This window comes from Carya illinoinensis, chromosome 15 (genome assembly GCF_018687715.1).
Source record: "Carya illinoinensis cultivar Pawnee chromosome 15, C.illinoinensisPawnee_v1, whole genome shotgun sequence".
In the NCBI taxonomy this organism is placed as follows: domain Eukaryota; kingdom Viridiplantae; phylum Streptophyta; class Magnoliopsida; order Fagales; family Juglandaceae; genus Carya; species Carya illinoinensis.
In genome coordinates, this window is record NC_056766.1 from 27296242 (window position 1) to 27309727 (window position 13486).

The following is a 13486-nucleotide window of genomic DNA, read 5'->3' on the forward strand; positions in this document are numbered from 1 at the left end:
GGCCATGGGTCGATCTTAGCTTTTGGCTAGGAGCCCCTAATGGGCTAAGGGGCCATCCAATCGGGTTGGACTATTGTATTTGGGCTTATCCTTTAGGCCTTTGGCCCTTTTTGCCCGCCGCGGGGGGGCGGGGGGGAATCCCCTTATAATTATTATTTATAGTAGTGACTACCTTCATACATTGGGAAATGCCAATGGAGCACCCCAATCTTACCACTCATGCATTTAATTTTATTTATTTAATTTTTACTTAATAGTTAATGAAACGACTATTAATGAAATTGTGTATTTTTTATATTTTTTCTTAATGGTTAAGAATGTTAAAAAAATACTTAAAAGAAATTTGAAAAAAAAAATATACCTAGCGGTAAACACTGGGTGCTAGCATGATCCTTATACATTTGAGTTTCTCATTTGTGTGTTTAGACTTTTAGTTTTACAATAAAGATGAACCATCTTTTCCCAAACATGTTTGAGGGTGCAAGGTATACTTATTCCTATATCACCATGTTTCAATGGAGTTTTATATCTTCGTGATTTTTATTTTTAATAGAAAAATGAGGTTCTATAAGGTTTTGATGCATTTTTTACTTTCCTTCCTCAATGGACAAACAAACCATTATCAAGGTTTCTTCCTTTGTCTCTTTGGTTTTATTTGTTTATTTGTAAAAGCGAAGTAAAGGTGTTTAATACATGAGCTATTAGAAAGTACTATTGCTTCAGTTTAAGGATATTTGTAAAGAGAGTTGCTACATACACAAAGAGATTATATAAAGTGACGTGGTTTCATGGGATCCATTAGATCTACTCTACAATAAAAGTAACTTTACAATCTGATATACCGAATCAAACCACATCTGTCATTAGTTTGTGAGCTTACTTTTATATAATCCATTTGTTACTAAAATATTTTTCATTTATATAATTTAGAGAAATTATACTCATCATCCCCACACACCACACACTGTACATAATTTTTTTTTCGTACGAAATATGTGGTATATGGATTATGAATAAAATAATTCAATTAGTATAGGAAGAATCAAACCAAAAATAAAAAATAAAAAACCTAAGTGTGGTGTGTGGTCATGTGTGGAAATGATGATGAGTAGCAAAGCTCGTAAATTTAAGTAAACGAATAAAGTTTGCACTCTCGTACAATGGTTTTTGTACTTTGTACTCCTAACAACAACAACAACAACAACAACAACAACAAAAACACATAGTCAGATATTGTTCACAATTAGAAACAACTCTCTCTGTACAAAAGTACTATTTCCCCCCTTAAAAGCCAAAAACAAAAAGAAAAGCAAAAGACAAAAATGTAGAATATAGGGGAGGATTGGCTACTTGGGTTCAACTCTTGTTGAGCCTATGTATGCACCACTATAACCAAATGTATCAATGCTATTAACATCCTTTTGTTGCATAGGATCATTGTACGCATGCTTAGAAGCACCCCTTGAAGCTCCAAGGTCACTTGTAGGAGACAATGCAGATGTGCTTGAAGCCACCCCATTGTTTTGTAAAATTGTTTCAAGGGCCTTTACCACTTCACTCATTGTTGGACGGTCTTCAGGTGAATCTTCAATGCATTGCATGGTAATTTCCAAGAATTTCCCAAACCCTATAAGATTTGATGTGTCTCTAATGGATGAATCAATCATATCCCACAAGCCATAGTGCTCTTCCTCGTCCTTGTTCATTGTTGTTCTCACTCGTTGAACAATGTACTTTCCCTTCTCAATCGGTCGCTTGGATGTTATCAATTCAAGCATAAATACACCAAAGCTATAAACATCACTCTTGACAGTTAATTGTTGAGTCTGGTAATATTCAGGATCAAGATAACCCTGTAAGTAGAAGGGAATTTGCAAAAATTAAAACCAAAAGAGTATTCCAATGAATGTAAAATCTAAATTATATTAAATAAGACATTTTTAATTTTGTTGCACGATTGGAAGAATTTGCATGTACTTTGAATTTTACAATACCATGCATGAACAAGAAAATGAAATAATAATAAAATGTTTTGATATATGTTAATATGCCAATTTGGTTGCCTCAACTTCCTCAAAGTTCCATCTCTCTCTCTCTCTCTTTTTGAGGTCAAGATCTTGCAAATCTATTAACCATGATCATTACGTAGATGTTCAACCCTTGACTATCCTAAAAGTACATGCTTCAACTGCGACGACAACACATTCACTAGCAGTAAGTTAACTTTGGTAAATGAACCGGAGGATTTTGTGAAGAACTAATAAAGTGGCATAAACCCTAGAGTATCATGCTAATAATAACAAAATTAAAAAAAAAAAAAAAAAAAAAAAAAAAAAAAAAAAAGAGAGTCTTTTGCCTCTCCATTAAATGCAAAAATAAAAACGTTACTATTTCTTGCAATATATCAAATTGAAGACCTCAATAATATGTAACACTCAAGCCTTGGAATCACAAAAGGGAAATTTTCCACTAGAGAGTAGACTTACACAATCATCCATTTTAGATGAAATCCGTAAAGGGTTGCATTTCTTGACATAACAAAAAATCCTAGTTATAATAGGAACCCTGACCCTGCTAGGAAACTCAGCCACACTAGGGAATAAAAAAACAACCTTATAAACCCTCCCAACCCATTGTCGACATCATAGGTCCATTAGAAACACTTTAGTTCTACAAGACCATAAAAATATTTGGTAAGCCCCAATGAAAGGATTGCCAGCCTAATAAGAGCTGAGCTGATGAAATTAGGGCCTGACTGGCTTGCTCCTAAAACCCCAGCCAAGGTGTTCCTTTAACAGTAGAACTTCTAATCCCAACTCATGCTTGCCCAAGAGACCCATAATGCTAGGAAACCTTCTCCTACGTACATAAACATGAAGTCCTAGCAACCTTAGGACTTCAAGTTGCCTAATTTCCCAAACAACATAGGAATCCTATTTCAACGAGAAAGCTTCAAGAAATAAAGCTGCTAGGAATTCCTAGCTAAACTAGGACTCCAAATCCTAGTAGGAATCAATGAAACTTAGGAATCAATGAAACTTAGGAATCACAATCTCTATAATAAAAGGTTGCATGCAGTCCCTTCAAATTCATCCAACCGCAAGGTTTCTCAAGAAATTCATCCCCTAACTCTCGAAATGTGTCATCATCATCAGTCTTAAATCCGAGAATATGAAATTCTTCACCGACAAATATTCATTGTCATTCACCATAAAACACATCATGTAGTGGCATTACCATAATAATGATGATGATGATAACAACAACAATACTAAGATAAACACTTCAAAGGAGATTCGACCATATAGATGTTTTAGTGCTTGAAGGTATGAAAATGTAAATGCGAAAGTGTATAAAATGATTAAACAAAAAATTAAGATATACATATAAAAGAAAATATTATTGCAAATAGTAAACAATGTAAATTTAGAAAAGTTTAGGGCCAAATTGCAAATACTAAAAGCTAGAGGGATCAAAATCTATATAAAATTTAGTGCAGATTAGCAAAAGTAGAAAGTCTAGGGATTTAATAATTTTTTACCTTCACTAAATATCTATACAAAAATTATGTAGACTCTATACAAAAAGTCTTGGGATTGACTGAGTTGTTTTTTACTTTCATATAACGTAGGCTTTTAACTTTTATTAATAATATTCTATGACATTGAAAATAATTTCTACAAATAAAAGTGGGTTTTTAACTTTTATTAATAATATTTATGACTCTTTTATTGATATTCTCTACCCTTGAGAGATCAGGTAGAGATATAATAACACTTACCATCGTGCCTTTGACTTGAGTTGAAACGTGGCCATTCAAAGTATCTGATACTAGCTTAGACAAGCCAAAATCTGCAACCTTTGCAGTCAAATTTTCATCCAACAGAATATTCGTGGACTTAACATCTCTATGGATAATAGGAGGATTGGCATGCTCATGTAGGTAAGCTAGTCCGGTGGCTGAACCAAGAGCAACGTAGAGTCTTCTATTCCAATCAAGATAAATGCCAGATTTCCCTAGAGTTCATATTTAGGCAAATAGTTTCCTATTTATTAGATATTTGCAAAGAGTTAATTAAATAGATATGAATGTACCTACGTACCTGATAAGCTATCTCTAATTGTTCCATTAGGCATAAATTCGTAGATCAACATCTGCTCTCCTTGTTCAAAGCAAAAACCCACAAGGCCAACAAGATTCTTATGATGAACTCGGGAAAGCAACTCAATTTCAGTCTTGAACTCGAGTAAACCCTGCGTTGATCCTTGCTGAGCTCTTTTGATAGCAACAACTAGTCCATCAGAAAGCAACCCTCTATAGACCTAGAGAGAACATAAAAGCATCAGCAAACAGTTCTTGGAAGTGGATTTTGCAAAAGTTTGACTGAATATTGAGAGATTTACGTGCCTTGCCAAATGCTCCAGAACCTATCTCATTTCTCTCGGCAAAATTATTTGTGCACTTTCGGAGTTCATCATAAGAGAACCATCTTGCACCTTTTAATTGTGGTGCTACCCCACTGCAATCATTGCCACTTGATGTCCAAGAACCTGAGATATGGAGAAAATTAGCCATATAAGCCAACAAATGCATGATGTTCCATCTTCCTTAGATACATAGTCTTGAATTTGAATTATACAATCAAGCACAATAAATTAATTAATTTTACTAATTATTTACCAAACGGTGTACTATATCCAATGGCTTCTTCTGCACGTTTCTTTTTTCGAACTGCATATATCCCTACTCCAAGGAGTCCTAGAACCAAAATGGCACAAGTGAATGCTATCCCAATTATTACATGAGTGCCAATAGAAGTTCGGCCTCCACCATTGGCTGAAAAACAATTTCAATATGTCAATTAGAGGTATAATTTTCACTCTCACACACACAAAGTAAAGATATGATGTGAACCTGGGAAAGCATAAGGGTCTGCAATAAAAGAATAGGTTTCAAATTGTTGAGGGAAACCATAATGCCTATATCGTTGAGTAACCATGAAGAACCCAATTCTCTGAATCTCTGATCGATTAAAGTATTTTCCAGTTGAGGGAAAGAATGCCAGTTGCACTTGATGATAGTCATCACCATTGAATATGGCACCTTGAATATAAATTGAACATGGAAGGAGACTCTGGTCCATCAACAAGCTATTTTCCAATAATTTAAACACAGTTGCATTAGATAATTCACTTAAAAGTGATCCTCCAACAGATAATGTCCCTTTATATGGATAGGCACATTCACAATTCCAAGGGTTACGATCTTGATCAAGAGGACATGATGCATTTTCACAATTAGCCAAGCTAGTAGAATTAGGCTTTATTGGTTGCTGATCTTTGATCTGGCAGTAAGTATGCACACTACTAGTATCATCATTACACACCGGGTTTCCTCTTAGTCTGAAGTACATCAAATTGACAAAGAAGGTTGATAGTTAGAAGAAAATACACAACATATTTTGAAATAACATATTTTGAAATTGAATATTTAAGGGCCATGAATTCACTCACATCAAGGATTTGTGGTATTTACTGCTCACTTTTACATAAGAAATGTTGTTGTTTTGTAAATCAACAAGCTTCAGTTGTGGGCTGATCTTTTCATGTTCACCCATGTCCAATGTGTCATTAAATTTGTTGTTTCTCAATTTCCTGAGAATTGAAATCGAGTATGAGTTATCAAACTAACAGTTAATTTCTCTTTATTTCATAATATTCTTATGAACCTATACCAATAATATATCAACTTACACTTGTTGTAATTGTGGAAAGCTAAACAAATCTCGTGGTATGGGCCCTTGAAGTGACCCATATTCCATAACCCTGCGTACCAATCACATGATAGTGGTGAGTATTGCTAAAATTTGAGGAATTTTCATATATGAACGATTGTAGACATACAGAGTGGTGAGTGATGGTAAGGTTGAGAACCACGTTGGAGCTTCTGATGGCTCAAATGAGTTATTACTAAGGTCCCTAGTAAAATAAGCCATCGTACAAAATTCGTCAATACATCAAAAGAATAAATTCCTCAAACATAAAATTGGCAATTGCATGCAATACTATGCCATCAACTTACAAGTAATTGAGTTTCGTCATTTGAGTCAAGTCTGGTAAAGTGCCCGTCAATTTATTTAGAGCTAAATTCCTAAGACAATAACAAGAAGGTAAAAGATGGTAACCATCAGTATGATTATGCTAAAAGAACACCACCACCATATACATGTTGTGAAAAAGTACCCACAATACAACGATATTTGTTAGGTTGCTGAGATTTGGGACACTTTCTGTCAAAGCATTTCTGTCAAGCCGACTGTATCAAGTTGGAATAATTTTAAATCTCAAGAACAATACCATATCAGAGTGCACTTATACTGAAAAGGTAAGTTGAAAAACAACAATGCGTCATTAAATTAGGGTGTATTTACTCACAGAACTTCAAGACTGTTTACAAGTCCTAATGTTGGTGGGATACTTCCAGAAAGTTGATTTCCATCAAATAATCTGTCTTTGAAGAAAGCATTTAGAAGTAAAAGAAATCATATAAAGCATGCGTGAAAATAAACTAATAGTTGGTATCAACGTACATGTGTATCAATTTCATATTAGAGCTGAAGAGTTTGGCTGGAATGGGACCTGATAGCTTGTTCTTATTGAAATGGCTGCAAATTTGAAGACATCACATTATTCTCCTTTTATGGATGCAATAATCAATGTTGTGTATCCTTAAACATATTCGAATTATTGCATTTATCTTAATAATAGATTGAACCCAAGATTGGGAAAAAGATTAAAACTCACAAGTGTTTAGCCACCAAAAGATGGTCCAAGCCTGGGGCCATGGATGTTGATATTGGGAGAGGTCCTGTCAACATATTCTCTGCAAGGTCTAGCCAATAGAGTTTGGAGAATTTACCTAAAGATGGAGGTATATTTCCAGTTAAGTTGTTTGAATTGAGAGCCCTGAGAGAGAGAATGTGTTGGTATAAAAGTAACAATTAGATACTTAACAATTACTGGATTTGTGATTCATGTAGTGATCTTATAAGCTTACAAGAAGAGGAGCTCTGAAAGATTTCCCAATTCATCTGGAATATCACCACTAAAGCTACAACCAGCTAGGATTCTGAAACATGAAAGACAAAAATGTATATATACTCTTCTCACTGTTGTAGGGTTTGATGGATGCAAATAGAAAATTAAAGATTGCTTATTGGGTCTTACAGGAAATTTAGCTTTTGCAAATTCCCAAGCCGTGGAGAGAGGGAACCTGAGAGTCCACGGTTAGACGATAGGTCCCTGAAATTGAATAATGTTAGCACTTTAACAAAGTAGTAAAGTGGCAAAATCTATTTAAAGTAGGTCTCACAATAATAATAAATAAAATCTATTAAAATAGGTCTCACAATAATTAAAAAAACATGTTTTATATTTTCTATAAATATAATGATTCCTACGACAAGTGGTTTGTTGAGAAACTAAATTTATAACTAGAAAATATCACTACAAGAATACTATTGATTCGTGGCAAGTTATTTTATGCGAAAATGAGTTTGTTATGGTCGTAAATAAACTAAATTTATAAGTATTTACATTGTAGAATGTTTGTTTTCATAAAAGGGAGAAAAAAGAAAGAATGATACATACAATGTTGTCAATTCAGTGAGTTCCCCAATGTCACCTTCAAGCTTCCCTTCTAAGCCCATCGTTGATAATTTCCTGAAGAGATTTCGAAGGAATCCACAAAATAAGGATATACGAAGACTTACCAAAAGAGGAAGATCAAGGAAGGAAAAAAAAAAAAGAAGGATATACATGAATTAGATTTGCAAGTAGATCTAATCTTAATCTTAAACATATAATGTATATTGTTGTGTCAAGAGTACTGTAGATTAATATTAATGTGTTTTCTAAACCAATTTGCCAAAAAGAGGACTACAATACAAGAAAAGAATCATTCTACTCATTATCTCTAAACCACACTTTACAGTTGATTTTTTATTTATTCATTTATTTATATTTTATTATTGTTAAATTAAAAGAATTCTTCTATTTATCATTTATACACTATATATTTTATAAGATAATACATAAGAAAAACTATATTTAATATGTAGTGTGCGCTATAAAAATAATGAGTAAAATAATTTTTCTACAGGTAAAACATGAATAAGGATAGTAATAGGGGGAGATATTTACAAGCCAGTAACCCTATAAGTAGAACTGTTGCAAGTAACTCCTTCCCAACTACATGCATCCTCTGAATACTCCCAGCTTGGTGGTGTGTTTTTCCACGCGTACTTCAGGGCGTTGAGTATAGTAGCTACATGCACAGTAAAATGTTTAATCATCGACGTACAACAGAAAGCCAATGAATATTTTTTTTTTTTAGAAATTAAAAAAAAAATGTTTCGAAGTAAAAAAGAAAAAAACAAAATAAGTGATTTCAAAATTAAAAAATTAAAAAATAAAAAAAATAAAAACCTATAAAAATTTAACAATATTTAATTTCAATTTAAAAATTTAACAATATTTAATTTTCTTTTTTTTTTAGGATTTAGATTGAATTTAAATTTTATAAAAACTCTAAAAAAAAGTTTTCAAAAACGTCTTTGTTTAAATAAAAAATATAATTCCTAAGAAATTAAAATAGAAATATTCATTTTAAATATTTTTAAACTGTGATCGATGCAAGGTACTGTCAAATAGTCATTAGAGCTTAGTTCAAACTTTTAATAGCTGAATAACGAAAGTAATAATTAAATTTATCAAAGATTGAGTACTGGCAAAAGAAAAAAAGTTTCAGACACTGATGAGAGACAACCCAGTTTTCCTATTTCATGTATCAAAAAAATATATATATTTGTACGATAAACCAGATGAAGAATATATATATATATATATGGCGGCGTGGTGATCTGTTACATACCATCATTAGGATCAGTAAGTGAGTAGATGAAGTGAATTTCTGAAAGAAAGAAAGCCAGAAAGAGCAGCTGCGACTTCATGCCAATCGATCGACTTAAGTCCTCCACATTAATCTATCTCTCTCTCTCTCTCTCGACGATCTCTCTTTTTTATGTGTATGCGCGTGCGCTTAATAAGTATATAACTACACATTCCTTATATAACAAAGAAGAGATAAGTCTACGTACACGTATAGGTCTTCCGATCCACTGCGTCTTGTTCGTGGAGGAGGACAAAGCAAGTGCTTGACTAAGTCATCCCGTTGGTCAATACTAAACTAATGCATGATACTGTGAGGATGGCGCTACTCTCACCGGGAAATGGGTATTTTCCTTTTTTTTTTAAATTATTTATGTTACTAAAACATAAACACATACAAATATTTAAAAACTAATAATATTTTAAAAATATTTGTGGGGACCCAATCGATCGGGACGACCCAGCAGTTAATGAGAATTCCCATAAGTCAATCTTGGGTGATTGAGCTTTGATTAGTGCCGTCCCATTGATCTAGACATTTAGAGTATTGTCCCAACCATCACAAACAACGTCCTCATCATCCTTTAATACAAATATTTTCTCAATCCCACGCGCGTGCTGGACTATCAGTGTTTGGTGTTTGAGAGTTTGGAGATATTTTTTTTAGTTGTATTTGTTTAATGGATTTTTAGAAATAAGAGAAATATTTGAATAATTTTTTAAAAAAATTAAATTATTTATTAAGATTTGTGAAAGTGGAGATATATAGGTAGAGTTGAAAATATGCTTCAAAATAACCTTTTAGGAGTATTTTTTGTTTTGATATTTGTAAAAGAAAAATCTTATCAAATAAAAATTTGAAAGTATATATATAAGAAGTTTATAGTTTGAGATTTTCAAATTGAGTTTTGCTATATATAAGTACAGTTGTGTACTAATCTGTGTACTAATATTGATTTATTCATACTTAAAATTTAAATTAATACTATTTTTAATAAAATCTACTTTTTGATCAATCACATCACATTAATACACAAATTAATACATAATTATACTTACAACTATATTTTTCCTTTCAAATTTATTAGAAGTGTTGACATTTGGGATATATATCCTCCCTTCCAGGATCAATTGTCATCCACAAATATAACCTTATCACGAGGAAACCCAATTGGCACGGACAGCTAACAAGATATTTGGCTCCATCAAATTTAAGTCTGACTTTGTCTATTGAATGAGACATGATCATAAAACTATAATAAGTTAATAAATAATATAACTAATTATTTTTAATTTTTAATAATAAGATTATCTTTAGAATTTGAAAAAAAAAAATTATGTTCCCAAAAAGCTTAAAGTTATTTGTTCAAAATTTTAAATAAAGTTAACTAAAAAAGCCACAAAATTAATTTTCTTAAAAGAAAAAAAAGTGTCCCCTAGCAATCACTAAAAGATTGTTTTGATTACAGCTTTTCCTAATCTATCACCTTACCTAATGTGATTGTTAAGGATAAAGTTAACCGGATCTAGCTAATTAAAAACTTATCGCTAATAGTAAGAGAAGAGATAAAACCAATAATCTAACTTAGAGATGAAGCCAAGAATTTAATAAGAGATCAAACAAGTTGACTCATACTTCTAAAAGGATATAGCTTCATAAATCAAGTAGGACCAAGTCACTCTAAGGAAGAAAATAGATCTCTATATAGAGAGGAGATCTCTACAAATCTAGGAGAATTTCTCTACACACAGACTTATTCATGCACAGTGACTCAAAAGGATCTCTTATAAGGAAGGCATAATCTTCAATCTCTCTAAACCATAAATTCCTCTATTATATTGAGAGACATTCTAGTCTGTTGTACGAATTTATGCATTGACAGTTGATGCTGCTTGTGGAATTGATTTATTATTCTCCATACCGAAAATGAGAGTAGGATGATTCTCCAGCTCATGAAACTTCTTCTCTAAAGAGGTAAATAAGTTTCCTCAACTACTCACCATTTGCCCCCATTGGAGGTCTACTTCCACACAAAGAAATCTAGCTTACTTGCGGAGAAATGGAGTCACCATCAACAACTTCAAGACTACCGGTAGCTTCTGTCATCACCAGCACATTCATCACCCCCTGAAACCATCAACTAGCAAGCAAGGCAGGGCTATGCCCCATGGTGGACACTGGCACACCACAGGGGTTGAAAGCTGGCGCTTACACCACTCATTGACTATATTCTTGTAGGTGATAGCGTGGAGATCCAACTATATACTTGCAGGCAATAGCGTAGAGGCACGACCAGCCACCAAACTGGAGACAGAGACCACTAACTGTAGTTTATGTTGCCAGTGGGTTCCCACGGAGATGAGAAACAACAGGCAAGTTCACGGAGATGAAAACCAAGCACACCAACGCTTGCTCCCATTGTCCTTGCCATTAAAGGTTCCTCGACCACAAAAGCTGCGCACGCCATGCACGTCGTGTGCAAAGGAATGCACATTCCAGGAGATCCACACACCAGCCACTCGTGAGATGGGGAGGACACCACTAGCCACCACCCAATACGTCTTAAGTTTCAATCTCCACTAAGATGGTCCTCGACCATAGAAGTGTTGCCCCCCAATTCCTCATCACCAAACGACCTAGAGATTACCAAGAGGTCTCCACGGTTTTGCACCACCTCCTGTGACAGCCATGAGCTGGTAATGTTGCCATTAGCCACTACCCAGACTATCAGAAGTTTTCATTGCCGACAAAGTGGCCCCCGACCACAAAGACCATGTTCATCACCATTCCTCACCACCATCACCAGTGCACACCATGAAAGGTTGCTTAACACCAACACTTTACACCATAGGAGTTTCACACCCAACTATGAGCTTGTGGAGCCACCGGCGGCCACCATGATGCTCGTTGGTGTTCTCTGTATCCTGCCACCCTTATGGTGGGAAACAAACATGCAGCACACATAGTGGGCAACAAGTAGCTCACCACCATTGTGGTAGGTAACGATCTACCACCATGAACTTGCTCAAACACTACGCATGCTACCACCATGCATATGGTTGAATGTTTACTTGCCGCACCATTCATGGCAACAAACATCTTGCCAGCCTCATACTAGGCAGCAACAAGCCACTCCTATGATGGGAAACCCAAGGGAAATGGCAGACAACCTTGTAGCTAGCAATGACCCACCATGGGTACCCATCTCGGCAGTAGGCAGTAAGCCCATGACAAAGCACCCGCACAAGACTAGGTAGAATCTTTCCAGGAGATATCACGATAGTTGACAAGCAAAAATGCCAGCAAAAGGATGTGTACATTGAGTAAGAGTCCTAACTTTGCAGTTGTTGAGCCTCACATAGTGACATCAGAGACCACGATCATCTTTGTCTACATGTCACAACATGCACCTGCATAACGATGGATGTGGACAAATGAAAAACCCGCCAACTACCTAACACAAGACGATATTGATGGCCATGAATGTGGGCCACCAAAATGAGTTGACAACCAAGACTCTGTCAACCCAACGGGCTTTGCTCATCGCAACCTCGGTCCACACCACAGCACATTGCATGCAGCACCCATACGACAAGTAACTGGATCGTAAGGTTGGAAAATCACTGATCCCAACTCAAAGACAAATGCAAGGTTCGTCAATCGCCTTATACAAAGCATGTAGAAAAATCTACCAAACTCTTGAATAATGCATTTGCACTAATAAGGTCAAACCCTGTCTCCCACCACAATAGAACAGTTGAGCCCTGCCTCTTGCTACAACTGAGCGATCATGCCCTACCCCTCATAACATTGGCGTGGTCAAGCCCTATCTCCCACAACAGTAGCACGATTGAGTATCTCCTTGAGCAAAGTCGAGTCTCCCGACCTACATGTTGTAATAACCCGCTCATTCTTCTTTCTATAATTACGAGCCTCGTTTTACTTGTCAAGCCTTGAGGACGTGTTTAAAAAGATACCAAGTGGATTTTAAAGCAAGTTTGATATTTTAAAGCTTATGAATATTTTAAATATTCTGAAAATATTTATATGTGATATTTCCAGTATTATTGAACTAAGTTTGTTTTTAAATAACACAATTATAATATTTATGAAGAGCTCCAAAAATATTATAATTGTGAAAAATTATTTAAATTAAAGATTTTAGTTATTTAAAAATATTACGAGATTTAAATTTATGTTGAAAATACTAAATTAAATTAAATGATTTTATTCTCTTAAACAACTAACGAGACTTCATATTTTAATTAATGATGAAGGAATATTATTTTATAAACTATAGTTTATAAAATAATATTATATCTTAATTCCTTTCAGTGTTTTAATTTAAATAAAATGCTTACATATTTTCAAATCAGTATTTAAACTCACCGTTAGATCGTTTTTAAGATCCCGAAACAAAGGGCCTAGATTAAATAACCAAGCCCCTCTCTTTTTCTCCTCACTTTTTTCTTTTCTCTCTCTCTCCCCTCTCCCTCTCTCCAGCCCAACGTGCACTCACCCTCTCTTCTCACCATG

The 13486-nt window shown here is 34.5% G+C and overlaps 1 protein-coding gene across 6 annotated transcripts; it reads right to left on the reverse strand.

The window, feature by feature from the left end:
- Nucleotides 1–1105: 1105 nt before the first annotated feature.
- On the reverse strand, nt 1106–9167 carry LOC122297184 (leucine-rich repeat receptor protein kinase HPCA1-like). Of its 6 annotated transcripts, XM_043107148.1 has the most exons (19): nt 8933–9153; nt 8203–8326; nt 7651–7722; nt 7228–7302; nt 7058–7129; nt 6805–6966; nt 6591–6665; nt 6436–6507; nt 6248–6316; nt 6083–6151; nt 5905–5979; nt 5755–5826; nt 5515–5655; nt 4916–5403; nt 4682–4837; nt 4409–4551; nt 4104–4323; nt 3782–4017; nt 1106–1853 (listed from the first exon to the last, which is right to left on the reverse strand). In XM_043107148.1, exons 1-19 carry the CDS (start codon nt 9009–9011, stop codon nt 1347–1349), a joined length of 2907 nt encoding a protein of 968 aa, XP_042963082.1. In that variant the 5' UTR covers nt 9012–9153; the 3' UTR covers nt 1106–1346. The 6 variants fall into 6 exon arrangements, with proteins under 6 accessions (XP_042963082.1, XP_042963083.1, XP_042963085.1 ...); XM_043107149.1 differs by lacking the exon at nt 6248–6316 and having other exon boundaries at nt 8933–9158; XM_043107151.1 differs by lacking the exon at nt 8203–8326 and having other exon boundaries at nt 8933–9070.
- Nucleotides 9168–13486: the final 4319 nt, after the last annotated feature.

What these genes read in the sequence shown, in the direction of transcription:
- LOC122297184 (XM_043107148.1), bottom strand. Translation starts at nt 9,011, where the DNA reads ATGAAGTCGCAGCTGCTCTTTCTGGCTTTCTTTCTTTCAGAAATTCAC. An exon ending in ACTTACTGATCCTAATGATG is followed by an intron (nt 8,327 to 8,932) that starts GTATGTAACAGA and finishes CTGTGCATGTAG; the next exon opens with CTACTATACTCAACGCCCTG. An exon ending in TGGATATAGTACACCGTTTG is followed by an intron (nt 4,552 to 4,681) that starts GTAAATAATTAG and finishes TCCATATCTCAG; the next exon opens with GTTCTTGGACATCAAGTGGC.